The 18,494-nt window shown below is 54.0% G+C and overlaps 1 protein-coding gene across 7 annotated transcripts in view; it reads right to left on the bottom strand.

Moving 5' to 3' along the window:
* The window catches only part of SH2B3 (SH2B adaptor protein 3), a 37,539-nt gene extending 25,887 nt beyond the window's left edge, over positions 1 to 11,652 (bottom strand). For 6 of the 7 annotated variants that reach the window (XM_086347833.1, XM_086347834.1, XM_086347836.1 and 3 more), the window contains exons 1-2: positions 11,284 to 11,652; positions 543 to 1,349 (exon numbers count right to left, since the gene is read on the bottom strand). In XM_086347833.1, the coding sequence (XP_086203959.1) occupies positions 543 to 1,322 (780 nt within the window). In that variant the 5' untranslated portion in view covers positions 1,323 to 1,349; positions 11,284 to 11,652. The remainder of the gene's footprint in view (positions 1 to 542; positions 1,350 to 11,283) is intronic. The other variant, XM_086347838.1, reaches the window with a different exon arrangement.
* Positions 11,653 to 18,494: the final 6,842 nt, after the last annotated feature.

The following is an 18,494-nucleotide window of genomic DNA, read 5'->3' as shown; positions in this document are numbered from 1 at the left end:
CAGTTTTTAACTCCTTAGGAGAAATCCTATTTGTCAGGGTCAACCTGGGTCAGGCTTTTCAAGGACCCTGAACCAGGCTGCCACCAGCCCACATGATGCCCATGTATGGTGTCCCTGGATATTCTACAAAATCCCTGACCAGTGCTGCTGAAAACTGCCAAGGCCGCTGGAAACAAGGCTGAAGAACCATTCATCACAGCCAAGAGGTGCCTAAGAACACATAACGACTACATCAAACTTGGTGTCCTGAGGCAGAAAAGGGACCTTAGGGGAAAACCAGGGGAATCCAAAGGACCCTCAGAGTCCAGTTAACAGTCACGTTCTAACGTTTATTCCTTAATTATACGACGAACGTGCATGGCATTGTAACAGAGAAACACGAAGCAAAGCTGAGTGTGGCGTCTAAGGGAGCTCTGTACTACCTAAAAATGGGAAATGATTCTCTGAGGGAACAGTTTACTTTTTAAAAGTCCCCTGGGCACTCTGCAGCTACCTGCTGGGAAAGTGTCACCACCCGGAGCCACGTGCGCGCGGGGTCTTACCTTGGGCGGGTCGAAGAGCTCTAGCAGGCGGTCTGCGCCGTCGGGGCCCGTGCGCCGCAGCGCCAGCCGCCCCCGCTGCCAGCGCGCCCCGCTGTCCATGGAGGCCTCGTCGGCCAGGCTGTACCGCAGGGTCGCCTCCTTGAGGGCCTCAGGCGGCGGCTCCCGGGCCAGGCTCCAGGGCAGGAGCTTCCTGGCCAGGCCGGGCCTGGCCGGGGCCTCGCCGGCCTCCCCGTTGGTGGCGACGGGGCCCGCGGGCAGCTCGCCGGCTGAGCGGTGGCGGAAGATGTGGCGGAGGCTGTGGCGCAGGTGCCGGAGCGAGCAGGTGGCGGCCGGTCGCGGCGGGGCCAGCTCCTCTGAGCTGCGGGCCTTGGGCAGGCCGGGGGCGGGCGCGGGGGCGGCGGGGCCGGCGCCCGGCTCGGCGGGGGCCGCCTCGGCCTTGGCCGGGGACCCACGGCCCGTCTCACGGTAGTCGCGCGCGGGGGCGGCGGGGGCGGCCCGGGGTGCCGGCGGCCCGGGCGCCCGGCCCTCACGCACTTCGCGGCAGAAGTAGCGCTGGAAGAGGTCGGTGAACTGCAGCGACACGAGCTCGGCGCGCAGCGGCGCGTGGTGCGGGTGTTCGCGGGCGAAGAGCCAGTACTGCCGGGCCAGCTCCCGGGCCGCGGCCACCGCGTGCAGCTCGCAGAACTCGCTCCAGCCCCGCGGGGACGGGGCGGCCGCCGCCGAGGTGGAGGCCGAAGACGCAGACGAGGCCGAGGAGGACTGCAGGGTGGGCCCATTCATGGCGGAGACCGAGGTGGAGTGGCCAGGCTGAAAGACACGGTGGGGAGTGCGCAACAGAGGAGGGAGTGGACGGCTGGGCAGACCACCACAATACCACTGCCAGAGATGCTGGTCACCAGGCACTACCTCAAAAAGCAAAAATTACCTTAATACCCAATGCTGGTGAAATGCAGCAAAATGAGCACTCCCCTACAATGTTGCGGGTACTGGGGGAGTACAGCCTTTTGGGCCGGCAGCTTGGGAGGATCATTTTCAGACCTAGTAATTCCCCTTGTAAGTAGTCAAGAGAAACAGTTTCCCACCTGAGCAGAGACACGTGTACAGGACAGTCCCCTTCCAGGTGTTTCCTGCCCCAACATTTATAATAGGGAAAAAGTGCTGTGCTTAGTTGCTCAGTCATGTGAGACTTTGTGACCCCATGGATTGCAGCCTGCCTGTCTCCTCTGTCCATGGGATTTCCCAGGCAAGAATACTGGAATGGGTTGCCATTCCCTTCTCCAGGGGATCTTCCTAACCCAGGGATCGAACCCAGGTCTCCCACATCACAGGCTGATTCTTCACCGTTTGAGCCAGGGAAAAGGTAAATTCAACCTAAGGGCTTCCTAGGTGGCTCAGCAGTAAAGAATCCTCTTTCGAATGCAGCAGTTGGGAAGATCCCCTGGAGAAGAAATGGCAACCCTCTCCAATATTCTTGTCTGGGAAATCCCATGGACAGAGGAGCCTGGTGCACTACAGTCTATGGGGTAGCAAAGAGTCTCACACGACTGGGCGATTAATAACATCGAATACAACCTAAACGCCTATCAGTCAGAGACTGGTGAAACAAACTGGGATACGTCTGCAGGCCAGAATGTGCTACAGCATATTCCAAAAGGAAGAAGATTGATGCTACCATCTTGGGACGTCTCCAGGGCACAGCATCAAGGGAAAAAGCAAACCACTGAGCAATACAAACCATTCATGATCCCATTTACATGAACATACAAAGCAAAACTACCAATTCTTATGTGTACATAAATGTATTTAAGTGATGGGCAAGAAAGATGTGGCAGGAGCAAACCCATGCAGCAATAGTAGTGACCTGTGGGGAAGAGTCAGAAGTTGGGGTGCAAGAGGGGAAGTAACCAAGGAAGATTTATTACTTGTCTCTAGAAAATCTGGTTAAGAACATGGCGCCTGGAGCCTAGATTCAAATCCCACTGCTTACTAGTTGTTACCCTGGGTTCGTTGATGTCTTTCTGCCTTGCTTGCCCCATCTGTAAAATGGGGAACATGTTGCACCTACCTCATAGAAGTGTTATGAGGATTCACTGAATTAAATGGAAAGGCTTTGGAACCTAAGGAAAGCCTAATAAGTCTTGTAATCAATGTTACAATAAGAGTGTATTATTGGTGTAATAAAAATAAACATAAAAGATAAAAAGGAATAAACTAACAAGACTCAAAAGGGGTACAAAGGTACTTCCTGCTCTGATGGGGGAATGTTGGGACAGGTGACCCTTGCCTGTTCATCGCAACTGGGGCTCCTACACAATCAAAGTGCAGAAGCCCCCTACCCTCTGCTGTCCACGGTGCTGAACCCTGGCCCTCTCTCCTTACCATCAGTACTGTACTTCCTTCCAACCTAGCCAGGTTGGGCCTGGGCCCCTGCTGAGGACCACACACTCATGGACGCCTATTCACCCTACCCTGATATTACTGAGGACCTACTGTGTGCCAGGCACTGTGCTAGGCCCTGAGGATACAGGAGCGAACCAGACAGAGAAATTCCTGCTCTCCTGGAGCTACATTATACACAAACACACAAAAGTACTGGCTGTGTGCCTCTCATCGGACCTCTCTGAACCCTAGTTTCTTCATCTGTCAAATGGGGAGCAGCACAGTATCCACCTTCTAAGACCTTGAAAGAAGTCCTTGTAAGGGGACTCAAGGTGAGACTCTGAACCTAGAAACTGGGGTTCTTTCTGCCCCACCCCATTCTACATCTCCATGTCCTAGTGGTGACCCTGCAGCCGATCACAGCAGCATAGCCCAGAAGGCATGCAGTGGGTGCCACTGCTTTAGCTGGGAGGGTGCTGTGCACACACTTGACAACTTTGCACACTACAGGGCCCTTGGCAGCTACACACAGGAGGCACTTTGTACACAGTGGGCAGAAGGGAAGGAAGAGGGGCCACATGTGTCCTTGGCCACCACACTCCAAGAAAACCACCCTGTCACTGAAGGAGAGGGTTTTACCTGAAAGTATGGGTAACCTGTCCTTGGCTAACCCCTTGGCAACCCCACACCTTGATACAGCACTGTGCTCACAGGTTGGGGAACCAGATTCCAGGCCCAAGTGCCTGTCCCATCCACAAGACCTTGTGTGATCGGCCCTCACACTGGCTGCTGCTGGGCCACTGCATCAGGTGTCCCTGTGCCCTGCCTGCTCCCAGTCTCACTCAGAAGCCTTCCTTGAGCTCACTGGTGACTGAGTCCTGAACTTGTCTTTCAGCACACGTGCTCTCATTCAGTCACTATGATTATTTAATGAGTGACTCTCTCCCCTACCAGACTGTGAACTCCACAATGCCAGGAGCCACTTCCAGCTCCAACCCCAAGTCCTAGCATGCAGCAGGAGCCCAATAAACACCTGCGGAATGAATGAAGGTAGGAATACAAGAAGCTGGCTGGATTTGCAACCTCTGGCTCCTCCAGCAGGTGTGTGCTGGCCAGCATTCACTGATGAGCACTTCTTGCTGGGCCAACCCACTGCCTGGGCACCCAGGCCTGTCCCTTTGTCTGGAACACCTGACCCTGTCCGACCCTGTACATCAGAGACCTGAAGCCCAGCTGCAGGACCAACCCTGGGAAGAGCCTTCTCGGAACAGCTGTGCCCACTCCAAGCTCCCTCACCACTCAGGCAGGGGCCAGCAGCCCTCCTCACTGGGCCCCCTACTCCAGTTCCCCACAGGAAGAGTGGTGTGTACTCAATACTTGCTAAACATCAGGCATTTTTCTAACTGCTTTTGCAAAACATTAACTTTCCCAGGCTTAACAACAGCACTAGCAGGTAGGGTCAATAATTGCTCCCATTTTACAGGTGCTTAAACTGAAGCACAGATCTCCCATGGCTAGCGATCAATGCGAACCCCACACAGAAGCCCCCCACAAAACACCTGATCAGTGCCCAAACGCACACCACAAGGAAGACTTAGTGCCCAGTGAACGAGTGTCCAGAGGAGAAGACAGAAAGGCCTCACTCAGGTCCTTCTGGTGCTCAGACAGTACAGCATCTGCCTACAATGCGGGAGACCCAGGTTCAATTCCTGGGTCGGGAAGATCCCCTGGAAAAGGAAATGGAAACCCACTCCAGTACTCTTGCCTGGAAAATCCCATGGATGGAGGAGCTTGGTAGGCTACAGTCCATGGGGTCACAGAGTCGGACACGACTGAGTGACTTCACTCACTCAGGTCCTGCTGGAGTCAGGAGGCCCCAGCGACTCTGAACAAGTGGTTGGAAAATAGCCACAGGGTGAAAATTTTAAAAACAACAATAAATGACGCTATTTCACACTATGTGCCCTGCTCTGTGCTAAATACTTTGCATTTTTTCACATGTTTATTCCCCATCAGCAGGGGCAGTCCCAGCATTATGCCCATTTGATGGATGAGAAAGCCAAGGTGGGGGAGGAATGGTCTGTCCAAGGTCACAAGGCCCACAAGGGGCACAGCTGGGATTAAAAGCCTGTTCAGTCGCAGGGAGCACCAGCTATAGTGAGCAGTACTGCTCACCGTCCATCTCCCTCAGCATCTGCCCCAGCAGCCAAGGGCCACGGCACTCCGGCCCACTCCATGGGGCATGTCAGAACAGCAACTCCAGAAATGCTGAAGTTGCATGAAGTGGTGAATTCTCAGGGTTGAGGCGGGCTGCTGTTTGACAGTCATACTCTTGCAATCATGCCCCTGACCTTCATGGACTGACAAAAGGCTGACGGGCTTTGAGAAACCCACCACCACAAATGAGCTCACCACGGTGGAGATACCAACCAAATCTGGGTTCACATCCTCATTCTGCCACTTCCTCGCTGCATGCTGCAGGAGAGAGGGCTCCCCTCCCCATCTGTAAAATAGGTTCATATTTTTCTCTGGACATTCACTAGGAGCATTCTAAGAACTGCTATCTGTGGGGTCCTCAGCACAGGGCTCAAGAAACAAGTGGCTGCTGCTGTTACTATTGTTCGAAAAGAGGGGTACCAGCTCCAGAGAATATCAAACCCGCCTGCTGTAAGAAGCCACAGGCAGAGTCTCACAGGCTTCACTGGCTGGGCCAGGAAGGGGGCAGGGCAGGGGGGGTGGGTCACAGAAGCCTGAACACAAGGCCTTCTCAGGGGAGAAGCATTGCTTAGGCAGCTCCGGCAGGAGCTCTGGGCAGGAAGCCACCAGCCAGAGCACTCAGCTGTGGCCTGTGTTGGGGAGGGGGCCACGCCTGGGAGCTTTCCTGGCCAGGGCAGGCAGCCAGGCCACAGGAAGGTGGTCCCCTCTTTGGGCCCTGGCCCAGGAGGTAGCATTTACTGAGTGTTTACTATGTGCCAGACACAGAGGAAGAACAACTGATCAGATCACGCCAACCCTGGGAACAGGGCCTAGAAGCTCTTGGCAGGAAAAGCAACTACTAATGACCTGTGGGTTCCCAGGAGCCCCCCAGGCTTCAGCTAGCAGGTATGAGGAGAGGGGTCTTTGGCGCATTTTTTCCCCTCCAATACCCTCCCCACCCATGGGAGCATCTAGGAATCTGGGCAACCAAAGGGATGAATAGCCGTCACAGAGGGCCTGCAAGTCCTGGGGGTCCCTCCCGACTCTTCATCCAGGGCTTTGAGAACAGGGAGTTCTGCTGGATAAGGAAGTAGGGGTCCAAGATCTCCCCAAATCCCCCAGCAGGGTAAGGGACAAGGATGAGGCAACAAGAACAGTGAGATCGGATTGCATTCTGGCGCCCCACCCCCCAATTCCCCACCGCACACCCACAGAGGTGGGGGCAGCTACTTCTGTGCCCATCCTGGGGCTCATGTCGCAAGGGAGGGGAGGTGGGTCTGCCTTTCAGGCCCCCAAGTTTAAAACAAGAGTGTCCACAGCATCCCTGCTAAGGGCAACCTGCGGCGGGCTCTGAAGCCTCAGCCAGTGCTTGGCGGGGACCCCTTGTTCAGGCAGATAGCAATGCATCCTACACCAAGCCTCAGGACCCCAGAGACTGAGGCTCAAAGCCTCTCCTCTGTCCCATCACCCCGGGTAATAATGGAATCCGGGCAAGCTAATATTTCCTGCTGCATTATCAGGCCCAGGTGCAGAGAAGGCCCTTACCCACCTGTGGGAATTTCACCTGCCAAGGCTCAGGGAGAATATTTTAAATTGTGTCAAGTGAACTTAAAATGAGCCAGTTCAGAGCCTCCATCCGCACCCAGGTCTACAGCTCACAGATGTTTAGGCAGGAAGTCTTACACCATCTGAGGAAGACGTCTCCTCCAAGGAGCCCTCCAGGTTCATTCCAGGCTGCTGGAAGCATTTCTGCCTCTCCTGCCTGCAGCACCGACTTTCTCTGGGAGCCCAGATCCCCCCGTCCAAGAAGGCCCAGAGAGTTGAGGGGATTCCAACACACAGCCTGGCAGGAGGCCCACTGCCCTTTCACACCACTCATGCTGGGTCAGACTGTAGACGAACCTATGGGAGGTTCAGAGCAGAGGTTCTGGGGCCCTAGGGAGGCTGAGAAGTGGGGTCTCTCCTAGACCACTGGGCAGCCAGGGAGCCCTGAGGCACTCTCTCTGGGGTCACCGAGTGCCCGAGGACATTTATCACACCAGCGCAGTCTGCCAGAACAGGAAATGTCCTCTGGCTTCCTCTGCCCCCACCCCCGCCTGACACCCCGGCCAACAGCCCGGCTAGGCTTCGGGAGGTGGGGAGAGCCAGGCCCATCCCGCCCCCCCGCCCCAAGAATAGGCAGAACTCTCTAAGCCACCCCCATCCCAGGACAGGACTTCTCCCTTTAAGTGCCCCTGGGTGGAGGAGAGATGGCAGGGCAGCCTGTCAGCTCCACGTGTCCCAAGGCCCCCAGACGGTGTTGCCTCTTCAGGATATCAGGACGGGAGCCCTCAAGCCCTCCCGCTCCTGTGCGCCTCTCTCCACACTCATCATCCTCTCTGGGACTCTCTTCCAGTGACATGACAGGAGTGCCAGCTCTCAAAAGGACCCATTTTGTGCCAATGGTCCTCTTTTGTGTCCACCTCCCCTAATCGCATTTCCAGGCCGCCAGCCCCTCAGGGCCAAGGCCTCCCCCTCAGGCGCCCTGTGAGTCTGCTCCCGATGAGCCGGGCACAGACTTCCTCCCCCCAGGCCTCCCTGGGGACATGCAGGGCAGTGGCAGGCTCTCCCCCGCTACACCCCAGCCAGCGGGGTGGGGGCCCACATCCGGGCAGGCCCCCAGGGGCTCCGCTGCCTGGTTCACGAGGAAGCCTGCAGCCCGGCCCCCCTAGCCGACCCCTGACAGGGTGGCGTGGGAGGAAAAATCTTCCAGCCATCTGCTCAGCTGCTGGGTTTCCGGACGGGGCGGAGCCGGGAGACACCAGGAGGACTTGCTCTCCTGGGGAAGTGCCCCTTGCCCCTGCGGTCAGAAGGACTGAGCGGCCCAGGGATGACCATTGGGACCCCAGAGTCCCCACTGAAGAATGCTGGTCATCCAGGTTTCTGGGCCCAAGTCAGTGGTGTCCAGCTGCGGTTTGGACCTGCCCAGTCCCTAAGGGACCTCAGGCCCCGGAAGCCAGGGAGCTGGGGCACAGGGCTCCTGGGTCCAATTAGGCCTGACTCAGCCAGTGACCCTAGCTGAGTCACTTCCCCTGGGCAGCCTGCTGGCCTCAGTTTCCTCAGGGAGGGAGGGCAGCTGGGAACAGGGTCTGGCTGGGAACAAGCAACTTGTATTACACCTCTGGACTCTCTGAGGCAGGCTTCTTTCGTCTGCCAGATGGAAGCAGCTTCCTGTTCTGCCCCGCCAAAGATGCTGACCACCCCACGGCCCCCAGGGACCATTTTCCCAGGAAACCTGGCAATTAAGTGCCAGTCTCCCTCTCAGGCATTAACAGCAATAGCTCTTATTAAGCACCGACTGCATGCCAGGCACTGTGCCTGCCTCTTCTCAAAACAAACCTATTAGTGCTCTCATTCATAGACAAGGAAATCCACAGCTCAGAGAGGTTAAGGGACAAGCCCAAGGTCACACAGCCATAGCAAGTATACTCAACACAGTGTGAGTCCCTGCTCTGTGCCAGGCTCATACCCTTCACATATGAACTCACATATAGGATCATATACCCGAGAGAAGCTGGAACCCCCACTGGGCAGTTGAGGTCCAGAGAGGTCAGGTAACTTGTCCAAGGCTTCACAGCTAGAAGCTGGCAAAGCTCAGATTTGGTTCCAAAATCCATGCTGCTACTGCGAGAAGCAAGAACTGAACAGAGAAGTCCTCTCATTTGAATAACAACAACAACAACAACAACAGTGTCTGTTATTAATTGAGTGCCAAGGCCAGCACTGAGTGCTTTATGTGCTCTGTCTCTCCCACTCAGGGTGGGCAGTGTGGGGGACGGGCAGCTGGAACGTCCCTCCAAGTGCCTCCAACACTGCCCCCTCTGCCCTCGAGGAAGCTCCATCCAGGAGGTGGCACAGCCAGACCCAGACACCCACCGGCGCCTACAGGCTGAACTGCTGCAGGGCTCCCCAGCACCCGCTGGGCCCAGGCTACTGCTATACTGCAGTAGTTCTACAGGAACGAATTTGTGTTAGAAAGTTCTGTTTAATGGAGAAGGATCAAGCCCAGGATTCAGAAGAATGGGGGAGGGGAAGGAGAAGGAAAACAAGCAAGGCACACGCAACAAGATAACCATCATCTCTTCCTTATTACTATTCTTCCTCCCGAATTCACTCATTTATGGTTCCAATGACCCTAAAGAAGTAGGTACTAATATCACACCCACTTGACAGATGAAGAAACTGAGGCGGGGGGGTTGTTAAGCAAGGCCATAAGAGCCGGGATTCACCAACATCTCACCCTGTCCAAGGACTCCAGAATTCTTCTCCCAGAACTCAGGAAACCCCAGAGCTGCTAGCGCAGGTGGTGCTCAAGGGAAGCTGATGAACAAACATTCCACAGCCAGTAACAATAACACTAATGATGGTAATGAGGAAAATCACCACCACCTGTAATTGAACCTTTCCATGCCAGGCTCATTATATGCCTACCACAAACCTATTATTACCTCATTTCACACAGGGGGAAACCAAGGCTCACAAGTGTCACTTGCCCATGCCCTCGGCTGGGAAAAAGCAGTGGGGGTATGGAACCTAAGCTTCCACGACCCTCCTCTGTCACTGCTGAGCCCTGAAGGAACTCAGATGCCAGAAGCTGATGCTTTAGTCCAGCCCCTTCCCAGCTGGCTCCTCCACAGCCCACAGAGACTCACACGAGTTCTAGGAATGTTCACCCTTTGGCTCCAAAGGATTTTCCCTCCCAGAGGGGGGTTGTGGGAAAAAGCTCAGAAAAAGTGTATTAAAAACCCATCCAACTTCCCCAAAGGGCCCTGGCCTCTCATCTGCTGACCCCAGCCTGACAAGGGGTCTCAGTCCGCTCTCCCCCCACTACGCCTGGGTCCCTTGGCCCCAGGGGGCCTCCAGGGCTGTTTCCGGTCAGGCAGCCAGGTCAGTGATGGGAAATTCAGACACAACTCGCACCCACAACTCTGGAGATGCCTATGCCCGCCGCCCTGGCAGGGGCCCTAGGGATTGGACTGTAAATGGGAACGGACTGGCTGCCCCAGCTGAGCAGGGCAGCTACTGGGTGTCGGAGGAAGCTCATCTCCCAGGGCAGATCTCCGCCCCTCCTGCTCCCAAAGCTGGTCCTTGGCCCTCCAGACTTCGTTTTGCCAGGCCCTCTGTTCAGAAACCCCCCTCCTGGAGCCCAATTTCACTTCCTCCCACTCAGTCCGGCCTGGCCATTCCCCTCCCTGGAGGCCTCCAGCTGCAGGCAGTGAACTCCTTACCTACATCATTGTGGCCCGGGAATGGGGAAGAGAAACAGGAGAATGAGGAAACTCAAGGAAAAAAAGTGGAATGGCAGGCAGGCCCCCCTCCCCAGTTCCTCAAATGCAGTCCCCACTGTTCCCAAAACCCCCAGAAACAGAATGAGGGAAGGGAGGGGATTTCTGCACCAGGCATTAAGGGCCTCTGAAATACCTTCCAGCCCTGCTGACCTATTAGGCCAATGACTTGTTTCCCTGTTTATTTTGGGTGGAAGGATTCCCCTGGAGCCCCATGTCCAGGTGGGAAGGTACCAGTCCAAAGAGAACCGAGCTCTGAAAGCCCTAACCCTTTTGAACCCCCAGATTCTGCAGCATGGGGGCGCCTGGGCCACCCCACCTCCTGAGGCAGAGAATGGGGAGAGGGGTTTCTGGAATGCTGGGGGTGGGGGCGGTGAGTGCTACCCTCTTAGCCACATGGCCTGGCCTGGGAGAGCAGGGAGAGTCCTGTGCCCCACTCCAAGAGGACGCTTCCATTCTCACGGGCTGTTTGACTACTTTCACTTTCAAGGTACTAAAGCAGTGACCCCCCAACTCCTCCTCTCTAGGCACAATTTGACTGGCTACGCTACAATAAGAGGCAGCTGGGAGTATTAGCCAAACCCTCTCCCAGCGCCTCCCCCACTGCCTCAGCTACCCCCACTACATCCCCAACACGTGTGTGGGTGTCGGCTGAGAGGGTGTTGCAGGAGCTGGGGAACGGTCACCCCTGAACAACCCCATCTGAGTGAGCAGCAGGACAATATTTTAGGCAGTTGCGGGAGTGCGCAGACACTAGGCAGAACGGGACACGGGGCCTCCCCGTTCCCCATTGAAGCCCTCCCAGCCCCGGAGGAGTGGAGCCCTGGGAAAGGCGTGCTTACCTGAGAGAGAGGGGGTCCGGGCCCGGCCAGCCCATGGCGTCGCGCGCCCCCGGCCCCCCAAAATCCCGAGGGGGCGGGCGGGCCCCCGCCCCGGGCGCGTTCTCTCCCGCGCGCCGGCTCCTGGCTCGCGGCTCGCTCGAGCGGGGCTCAGGCAGGAAACCCGGGCTCGGAAAATGGCCAGCGCCTCATCATTTCCGCCGCCAGCGCTTGACAGTTGCGGGAGGATGCGCCTCCGGGCCGCCACCGGGGAAACTTTGCTGTCTCCGACGTCGCCACCGCGGGCCGCGACAGTCCGGGCGGGCGGCCGGGCGGAGGCGGTGGCCCGAGCCCATGCCGCCCCGCGCCGTTATGTAAAGAGGAACCGGCTGTGCTAGCAGAGCCCGGCGGGGGAGGGCGGCTACAAGAGGGGCGGGGCCTGGGCGGGGCCGGGCCACGCAAAGCCCCGCCCCCGCCCGCCCGCGAGCCGGACTTGGCCGGAGGCGGTGGGGGGGGCGGGAAAAACAGGTCTCGAGGGGCGGGGCTGGTCCATGCCCCGCCCACCAGCCCGATTTCTCCGCAGCTGACCGAGTCCTGGGGGTCTCAAACGCAAGCCCGGAGAGGCGGGCCCTTGTGAAACCACGCCCACAGCTCGCCCACCCTATGGCGTATCGCACAGTCTAAAGCAGGGAAGGAACGGCAGGCGGGGCGGGGCAACCCTGGCCCCACCCAGGGAGCGCCAGCGACCACCACGGGAGCCTCCACGCTGTGGGGGCGGGGTCGGATGAAGGAAAGGCGGGGTCTGAAGGCGGGGCCAGGCCACGGCTGCTGGCCTCGAGGGGGCGCGACCCTGCCGACTCCCTCCTGCCGGGCCTTATCTACGCGCGCCGGGCCGGTCAGTGCAATAGCGACCGCAGCTTTCATCATCACCCGGGGAAGGATCCCAACCCCGCCCAGCCCCGACTATCCGCAACTCTACTGAGCCGACCCCCCATAGCGCCACCCTCAGCTCTACCCCTGTCGTAACCCGTGGCCCTGTAGACGGGCCTCTATGGGCCCATCCATTTCCCAACTCCAGGAGGGCATCCTTCTCCAGGAAGCCCTCCTGAATCGCTGGCTCCCATGGCCTCTGGGCCTCCTTCTCTGCTCTCCCTGGAGCTATCTGAGCCATAGGTGGGATGAGGTTCACAGTGGGGTCCGCACTAGCCTGAGGGGGAGCATACACCCAGCCAGCCCTTCCTCTGACACACGGGAAGGAGGGGAGAGAGGAATGTCTGCTCGTCTCTCCCTCCCACAACAGGAAACAAGTCGCTCACACCCCCAGCTTGCAGGGGCCACATGGACTCTTTCCAGACAACACACTCTTCCATTCCCCTGCCTCCCCCTCTTACTAACCTTGGGCAAATGACTTCACTTCTCCACACCTCAATTTCCTCACCTATGAAATGGAAATAATAAGAGTACCCATAACCCAGGGTTGTTGTGAAGATTAAATGAGTTAATGCATTAAAGCACTTAGCAAGGGACTTTGCCCAAGGGGAAACACTGCTAGTGTTTGTTCAACAATCAGGCCTGAGTCTTGCCGTTGAGGTGCTACAGGAAGGGGTTCCCCCAGAAGATGGGGATTTCCAGATTTCACCAGATGGCGGAAGGGGGCCTGTCTGCTGTAGGATCCTTAGAGTTCAATAACCTTGAAGGAACTGGCCACAGACATGTGCTTTCCATAAATATGTATGTCAGGCATTGTTCAGAGTGCTGGGGACACAGCACTGAATGAGACAGACAAATATCCCTGCCTTCATGGGCATCCCTTGTCCTCAGCTGACATTCTGGTGAGGGGTTGTAGAACACGAATAAATAGAAAGTGGGATAATGTATTATGAAGATGACAGAACAGTAACAGGATGGAGAGTGCTTCCCAGGCTGTCTGAGACTGGACACTTGGAGGACCTTCCAAGGAACTAATATTTGGAATGAGACCACCCTTCTCCTCCACCTCACAACAAGAAGGATCCAGGCATGATAAAGAACAGTAAGTGGAAAGATCCTGATGTGGGAATAAACTTGATGTATTCAAGGGAAGTCAAGAAAGCAGTGGTGATGCCTGGACTGACAGGACGAGATGAAGGCAGCCCCTCACATGGAGACTTAAAGGTCCTGGTGGCAGATCTGGGAATTATCCTGGGAGCAACAGAGCCATGGAGGGTTTTGCACAGAAGGACCTGTTGCATTTGAGCTGCGAAGTTTGCAGCTGGCAACCCATAAGGAGGTGCCCCAGTGATGTTCACACAGCAGCTGATGATGTGGGACAAAGGGAGTAAGTCATCAGGGAAGCCTAACCCGATCACCCCATATTATTATCTCTTTCTTATGTATGGGGAGACTGAGGTCCACAGAGAGCAATTACTTGCCTGCAGTCACACAGCTGCCAGGTGGTGCCAACAGAGCAGCCAGGTACACAGCAGTTGTCAAATGGTTGCTGAAATCTGCCAGCCACAAGCACTTTCCCTCTCACGGCAGCTTTGCTGACTTAAATGGAGACTTGTGGTTCTTCCCCTTTTTAATCACAGTGCAAGCCTTCCCTCGCGCCAGATTTCTCTGAGGCCCCAAGTGGTTTCCTTTCTCGTTTAATTTCTTCTCGCCACGCGTCCCCTCCAGAGTCCAGTTTCTTGTTTCAGTGCTCTCCGCGGTTGAGACTTCTCACTTCGTTTTTGTTTTTCCTTAGAAAGGCAAAGGGTTTTCAGCGAATACCCCTCCACCGCCTTGCCCTAGATTTCAGAGCATCACGGCTTAGAGCAGCGATTTCATCTTCTTCTCAGGCAGGCTGGCCGGCCTCGGCTCCTCCCACTTCACAGGTCACTGGGGCCCAAAGGGAGTAAGAGGTTTATTCGAATTCCCCGGAAACAAGCAAAGCGGTCTTGGGGGAGCCGCCAGCCCTTCTTTCTGACAGTGAAGAATGCTGAGCCGGAGCGCACCGACTGCCTGCCAAGCTTCGGGGCTCGGATACTCTCAGGATTAATAAGAGTAACAAAAGAGTAGTCGGTAACTATTAGTAAATACTTAATCGGATCACTGATAGTGATATTAACAACTGATATTAATAACAAAATTTAACCAGTACGGGGTTAATAATAAAAGGATCAATAACAATAAATATAACAATGTAATAACAGTCATGAAGTCTAACTAATAATAATAATACACGGTTAATTATTACAAGATTAATTGCAAATATAAAATAGCAATAAGATATTACTAGTAATAATAAATATAGTAATAACAGGTCTAGGATTAATAGTATTAATGGTAGCTTATAGTAATAATAATAATGGGGGAGCTTCCCTGGTGGCTCAGTGTTAAAGAATCTGCTTGCCAATGCAGGAGACACCCATTAGATCCCTGATCCGGGAAGACCCCGCAGTCCATGGAGCAACTAATCCCCTGAGCCACAACTCCTGAGCCTGTGCTCTAGAGGCCGGAACTGCAGCTACTGAGCCGGCCGGGCTCTAGAGCCGGTCTGTGCTCCACAGCGTGAGAAACTACCGCAATGAAAAGACCCTGCACTGCAACTAGACAGGAGCCTCGCTTGCCAGGACCAGAAGAAAACTCGTGCATCAACAAAGACCCACCCAGAACAGCCAAAAACAAATAAATGAAATTATAAAGAAAATAATGGTGGTAGGATTAATAATAATAAACATCAAACAATAGGATAGTAATAAGATTAATAATAAATATAATATAATATTGTCATGTTAACAGTTCTAGGACTAACAATAACCACTTAATAAGTAGATTACATGTTAATAATAAGTATAAAAATAATAGGCTAGAATAGGTATAAATATATATAACATACTATAATTATAATAACTAATGATCTAGGATTAACTATAACATGATTAACAAGTTTTTTTGTTTGTTTTTTAGTTATAACAGTTTATTGCTACCAACCCATCTCCCTCCACCCTCCTCATGCACGTGTGCTCTGTCATGTAACTCCATGGACTGCAGCCTGCCAGGCTCCTCGGTCCATGGACTTTTCCAGGCAAGAATACTGGAGTGGGTTGCCATTTCCTTCTCCCATGATTAACAGCTTTTGAGGCTTATTTCATGACACGTATTATTCTCTACCAGTGCCAACAAATGGAACTTTCTGTGGTGATGGAAATGTTTTATCTGTGCTGTCCAGTATGGTCGCCACATGAGGCTGCTACTGAGTACCTGAAATGTGACTAGTGTCACTGAAGAAATGAATCTGTAACTTTATTTAATGTTCATGAATTAACTGCAAGGACATCCGACCAGTCCATCCTAAAGGAAATCAATCCTGAATATTCATTGGAAGGACTGATGCTGAAGCTGAAGCTCCAATACTTTAGCCTCCTGATGCGAAGTACTGACTCATTAGAAAAGACCCTGATACTGGGAAAGATTGAAGGCAGGAGGAGAAGCGGATGACAGAGGATGAAATGGTTGGGTGGCATCACCGACTCTATGGAAATAAGTTTGAGCAAGCTTTGGGAGTTGGTGATGGACAGGGAAGTCTGGCGTGCTGCAGTCCATGGGGTTGCACAGGTGGACATGACTGAGTAACTGAACTGAACTGAATGAACTGAAATTTAAATAGCCACACGTGGTGAGTGGCTACTGTACCAGCTCTGAATGTTTCACATATCTTAACTCTCACATCAGCCCTCACGTAAGTACTATTATTATTATTATCTCTATTTTATGATGAAGGAACTGAAGCACTGAAAAGTTAAATCATTGACCCTCATCAGAGTTTCTCCCCACTTCTAGGGCAGGCTCTAGGGGGTCACTCAGAGAGGTTTAGAATTTAGAGTTCATCATCTGTTTAGCTGTGGGATCACTTAGCCTCTAAGCCTCAGTTTCTTCATCTGTAAAATGGGAACAATTACAGGGCTGATCTCACTAGGTTGTGGGGGAGAATTTGACACATTAAGAGCTTGAGAGATTGGCTGGCACTTCCACATGGCATGTGCTCAATGTGCTGTGCTGTGTTTAGTCGCTCAGTCGTATCTGACTTTGGCGACCCCATGGACTGTGGCCTGCCAGGCTCCTCTGTCCATGGGGATTCTCTAGGCAAGAATACTTGGATGGGTTGCCATGTCCTCCTCCAGGGGATCTTCCCGACCCAGGGACCAAACCCAGGTCTCCCACATTGCAGGCAGATTCTTTACCAGCTGAGCCACCAGGGAAGCCCAGGAATACTGGAGTGGGTAGCCTATACCTTCTCCAGGGTATTTTCCCAACCCAGGAATCGAACCAGGGTCTCCTGCATTGCAGGCGGATTCTTTACCAGCTGAGCTACCAGGGAAGCCCAATAGTGTTGATTATAATCTACAATGGGATGTAAGTCAAATGTCCCTCACCCTCTGGTGGCCACAGAGACAAGCCCTGCAGGTGACAGACCCTCACACCCAATTTACACATGAGATCACTGAAGTTTGAGAGTCAAGACTGTTGCCCCACCTTGGTGTAAACATCTGTAAAACATGCTTCTGCAGAACTGTCCCCTTCCTACTGAGCACAAAGTCTGAGCTGCAGATGGGGAAGAGACCTGAGTGGCTGGCTGCTCCCTAGTTGGGTAGTGACTGGTGCAATTGCCTGAATGTATGTATGCCCCCACTTTCAGGCTGAAATCCTAACCTCCCCCAAGGAAATTGTGTTAGGAGGTGGGGCCTTTAGAGGTGATTACATCTGGAGAGCAGAGACCATATGAATGGATCAGTGCCCCTGTAAAGAGACCCAGCAGAGAGCCATCTCTGCTTCTGCCTTGTGAGCTTACAGCTAGAAAACACCACTTTTGAAGCAGAAACCTGTCTCTCACCAGTCACTAGAAATAAATGACTGTAGTTTATAAGGCACTCAATTTATGGTATTTGTTATAGCAGCCTGAACAGAGAACACTGGTTCCAAGAAGTGGGGGCTCTGCTGTAACCAATACCTAAAAATGTGCAAGCAGCTTTGGAACTGGGTGATTGGTAGACACTGAAAGAGCTTGCAGGTGCATGCTAGGAAAAGCCTACACTGCCTGTGAACCCACCATTAAGGGCGATTCTGATGAGGACCCAGAAAGAAAAGAAGTTTGCTGCAGAGACCCATCCAAGTCACTGGAAGAATGACCCCACAGGCATTTTGGAGCTCATCAGGGCTGTCCTCTCATCACAGGCCCAGAGGGCGAGGGATTGGGCGGGAGGAGGATTTCAGAGGAGGGGCCTCCACTGCAGGACTCTGCTCTCCACACAAGGTGGGTGGATCTGTGCTGCTCCACAGGGCTCCAGCAGCCACACTGCAACCCGCCAAGCTGTGTGTGTGGTGGGTGGGAGTTGGAGGCAGTGGGGGGCGTGACTGCCTCTACCAGGACATTGGAGGAGCTGCAGGAGCACCATCCAGCCAGAGGGCCACCAGGCAGGTAGAGCCACCTGCGTGAAGTTCCAGTCCAGGAGCCCCTGGCAAAGCGATGGGAGCAACACAGAGTCTTGGGGTCCAGCTCCTGCCCAGCAAGGCTTTCAGGGGCAAGAAAGCCACCCTGTGTGTCCAGAAGGCATCCCTCCCCCCACACACAGACCCAGGATGCCTAGAAGGTAGAGTATCTAGCCAAAGAGGATTATTTTGGAGCCTTAAGGTTTTGGACTTGCTGGGGACCTTTCTTTCCTATTCGCCCTTTTGTAATGTGAGTGTCTGTCCTGTGCCTGTCTTACCACTGTATCTTTTTAAATATTTATTTGTTAATTTATTTGGCTATACCAAGTCTTATTTGTGGCATGTGGGATCTATTAATAGTTCCCTGACCAGGGATTGAACCCATGCACCCTGCATTGGGAGAACAACGTCTTAACCACTGGACCACCAGGGAAGTCCTCAGCACTGTATCTTGAAAACACGTAACAGGTTTGATTTCACAGCTGGAAAGGAACTTGCCTCAAAATGAATTGTACTTCGAATTTCACTCATAATGTTTAGGTGAGACTTAGGGCTATAGACTTTTGGGTTGATGTTGGAAGGAGTTAAGACTTTGGGAGCTCTTGAACACATTTTGCATGTGTAAAGGACATGCATTTTGGGAAACCAGGAGTAGAATGCAATGGACTGAATGTTCATGTCCCTCCAAAATTGACTAAGAAAGCTGGTGCTGGAGTTCTCCAGGTCTGGGTTTTCATCAGCACTACTGTGTTACCTCGAGCAAGAGACTCCCATTTTCTGAGCCT

This window comes from Bos grunniens, chromosome 17 (assembly GCF_055505025.1).
Source record: "Bos grunniens cultivar Pamir isolate PY7600 chromosome 17, Bosgru_T2T1.0, whole genome shotgun sequence".
Taxonomy (NCBI): Eukaryota; Metazoa; Chordata; class Mammalia; order Artiodactyla; family Bovidae; genus Bos; species Bos grunniens.
This window is presented reverse-complemented; position numbering and strand designations above follow the sequence as displayed.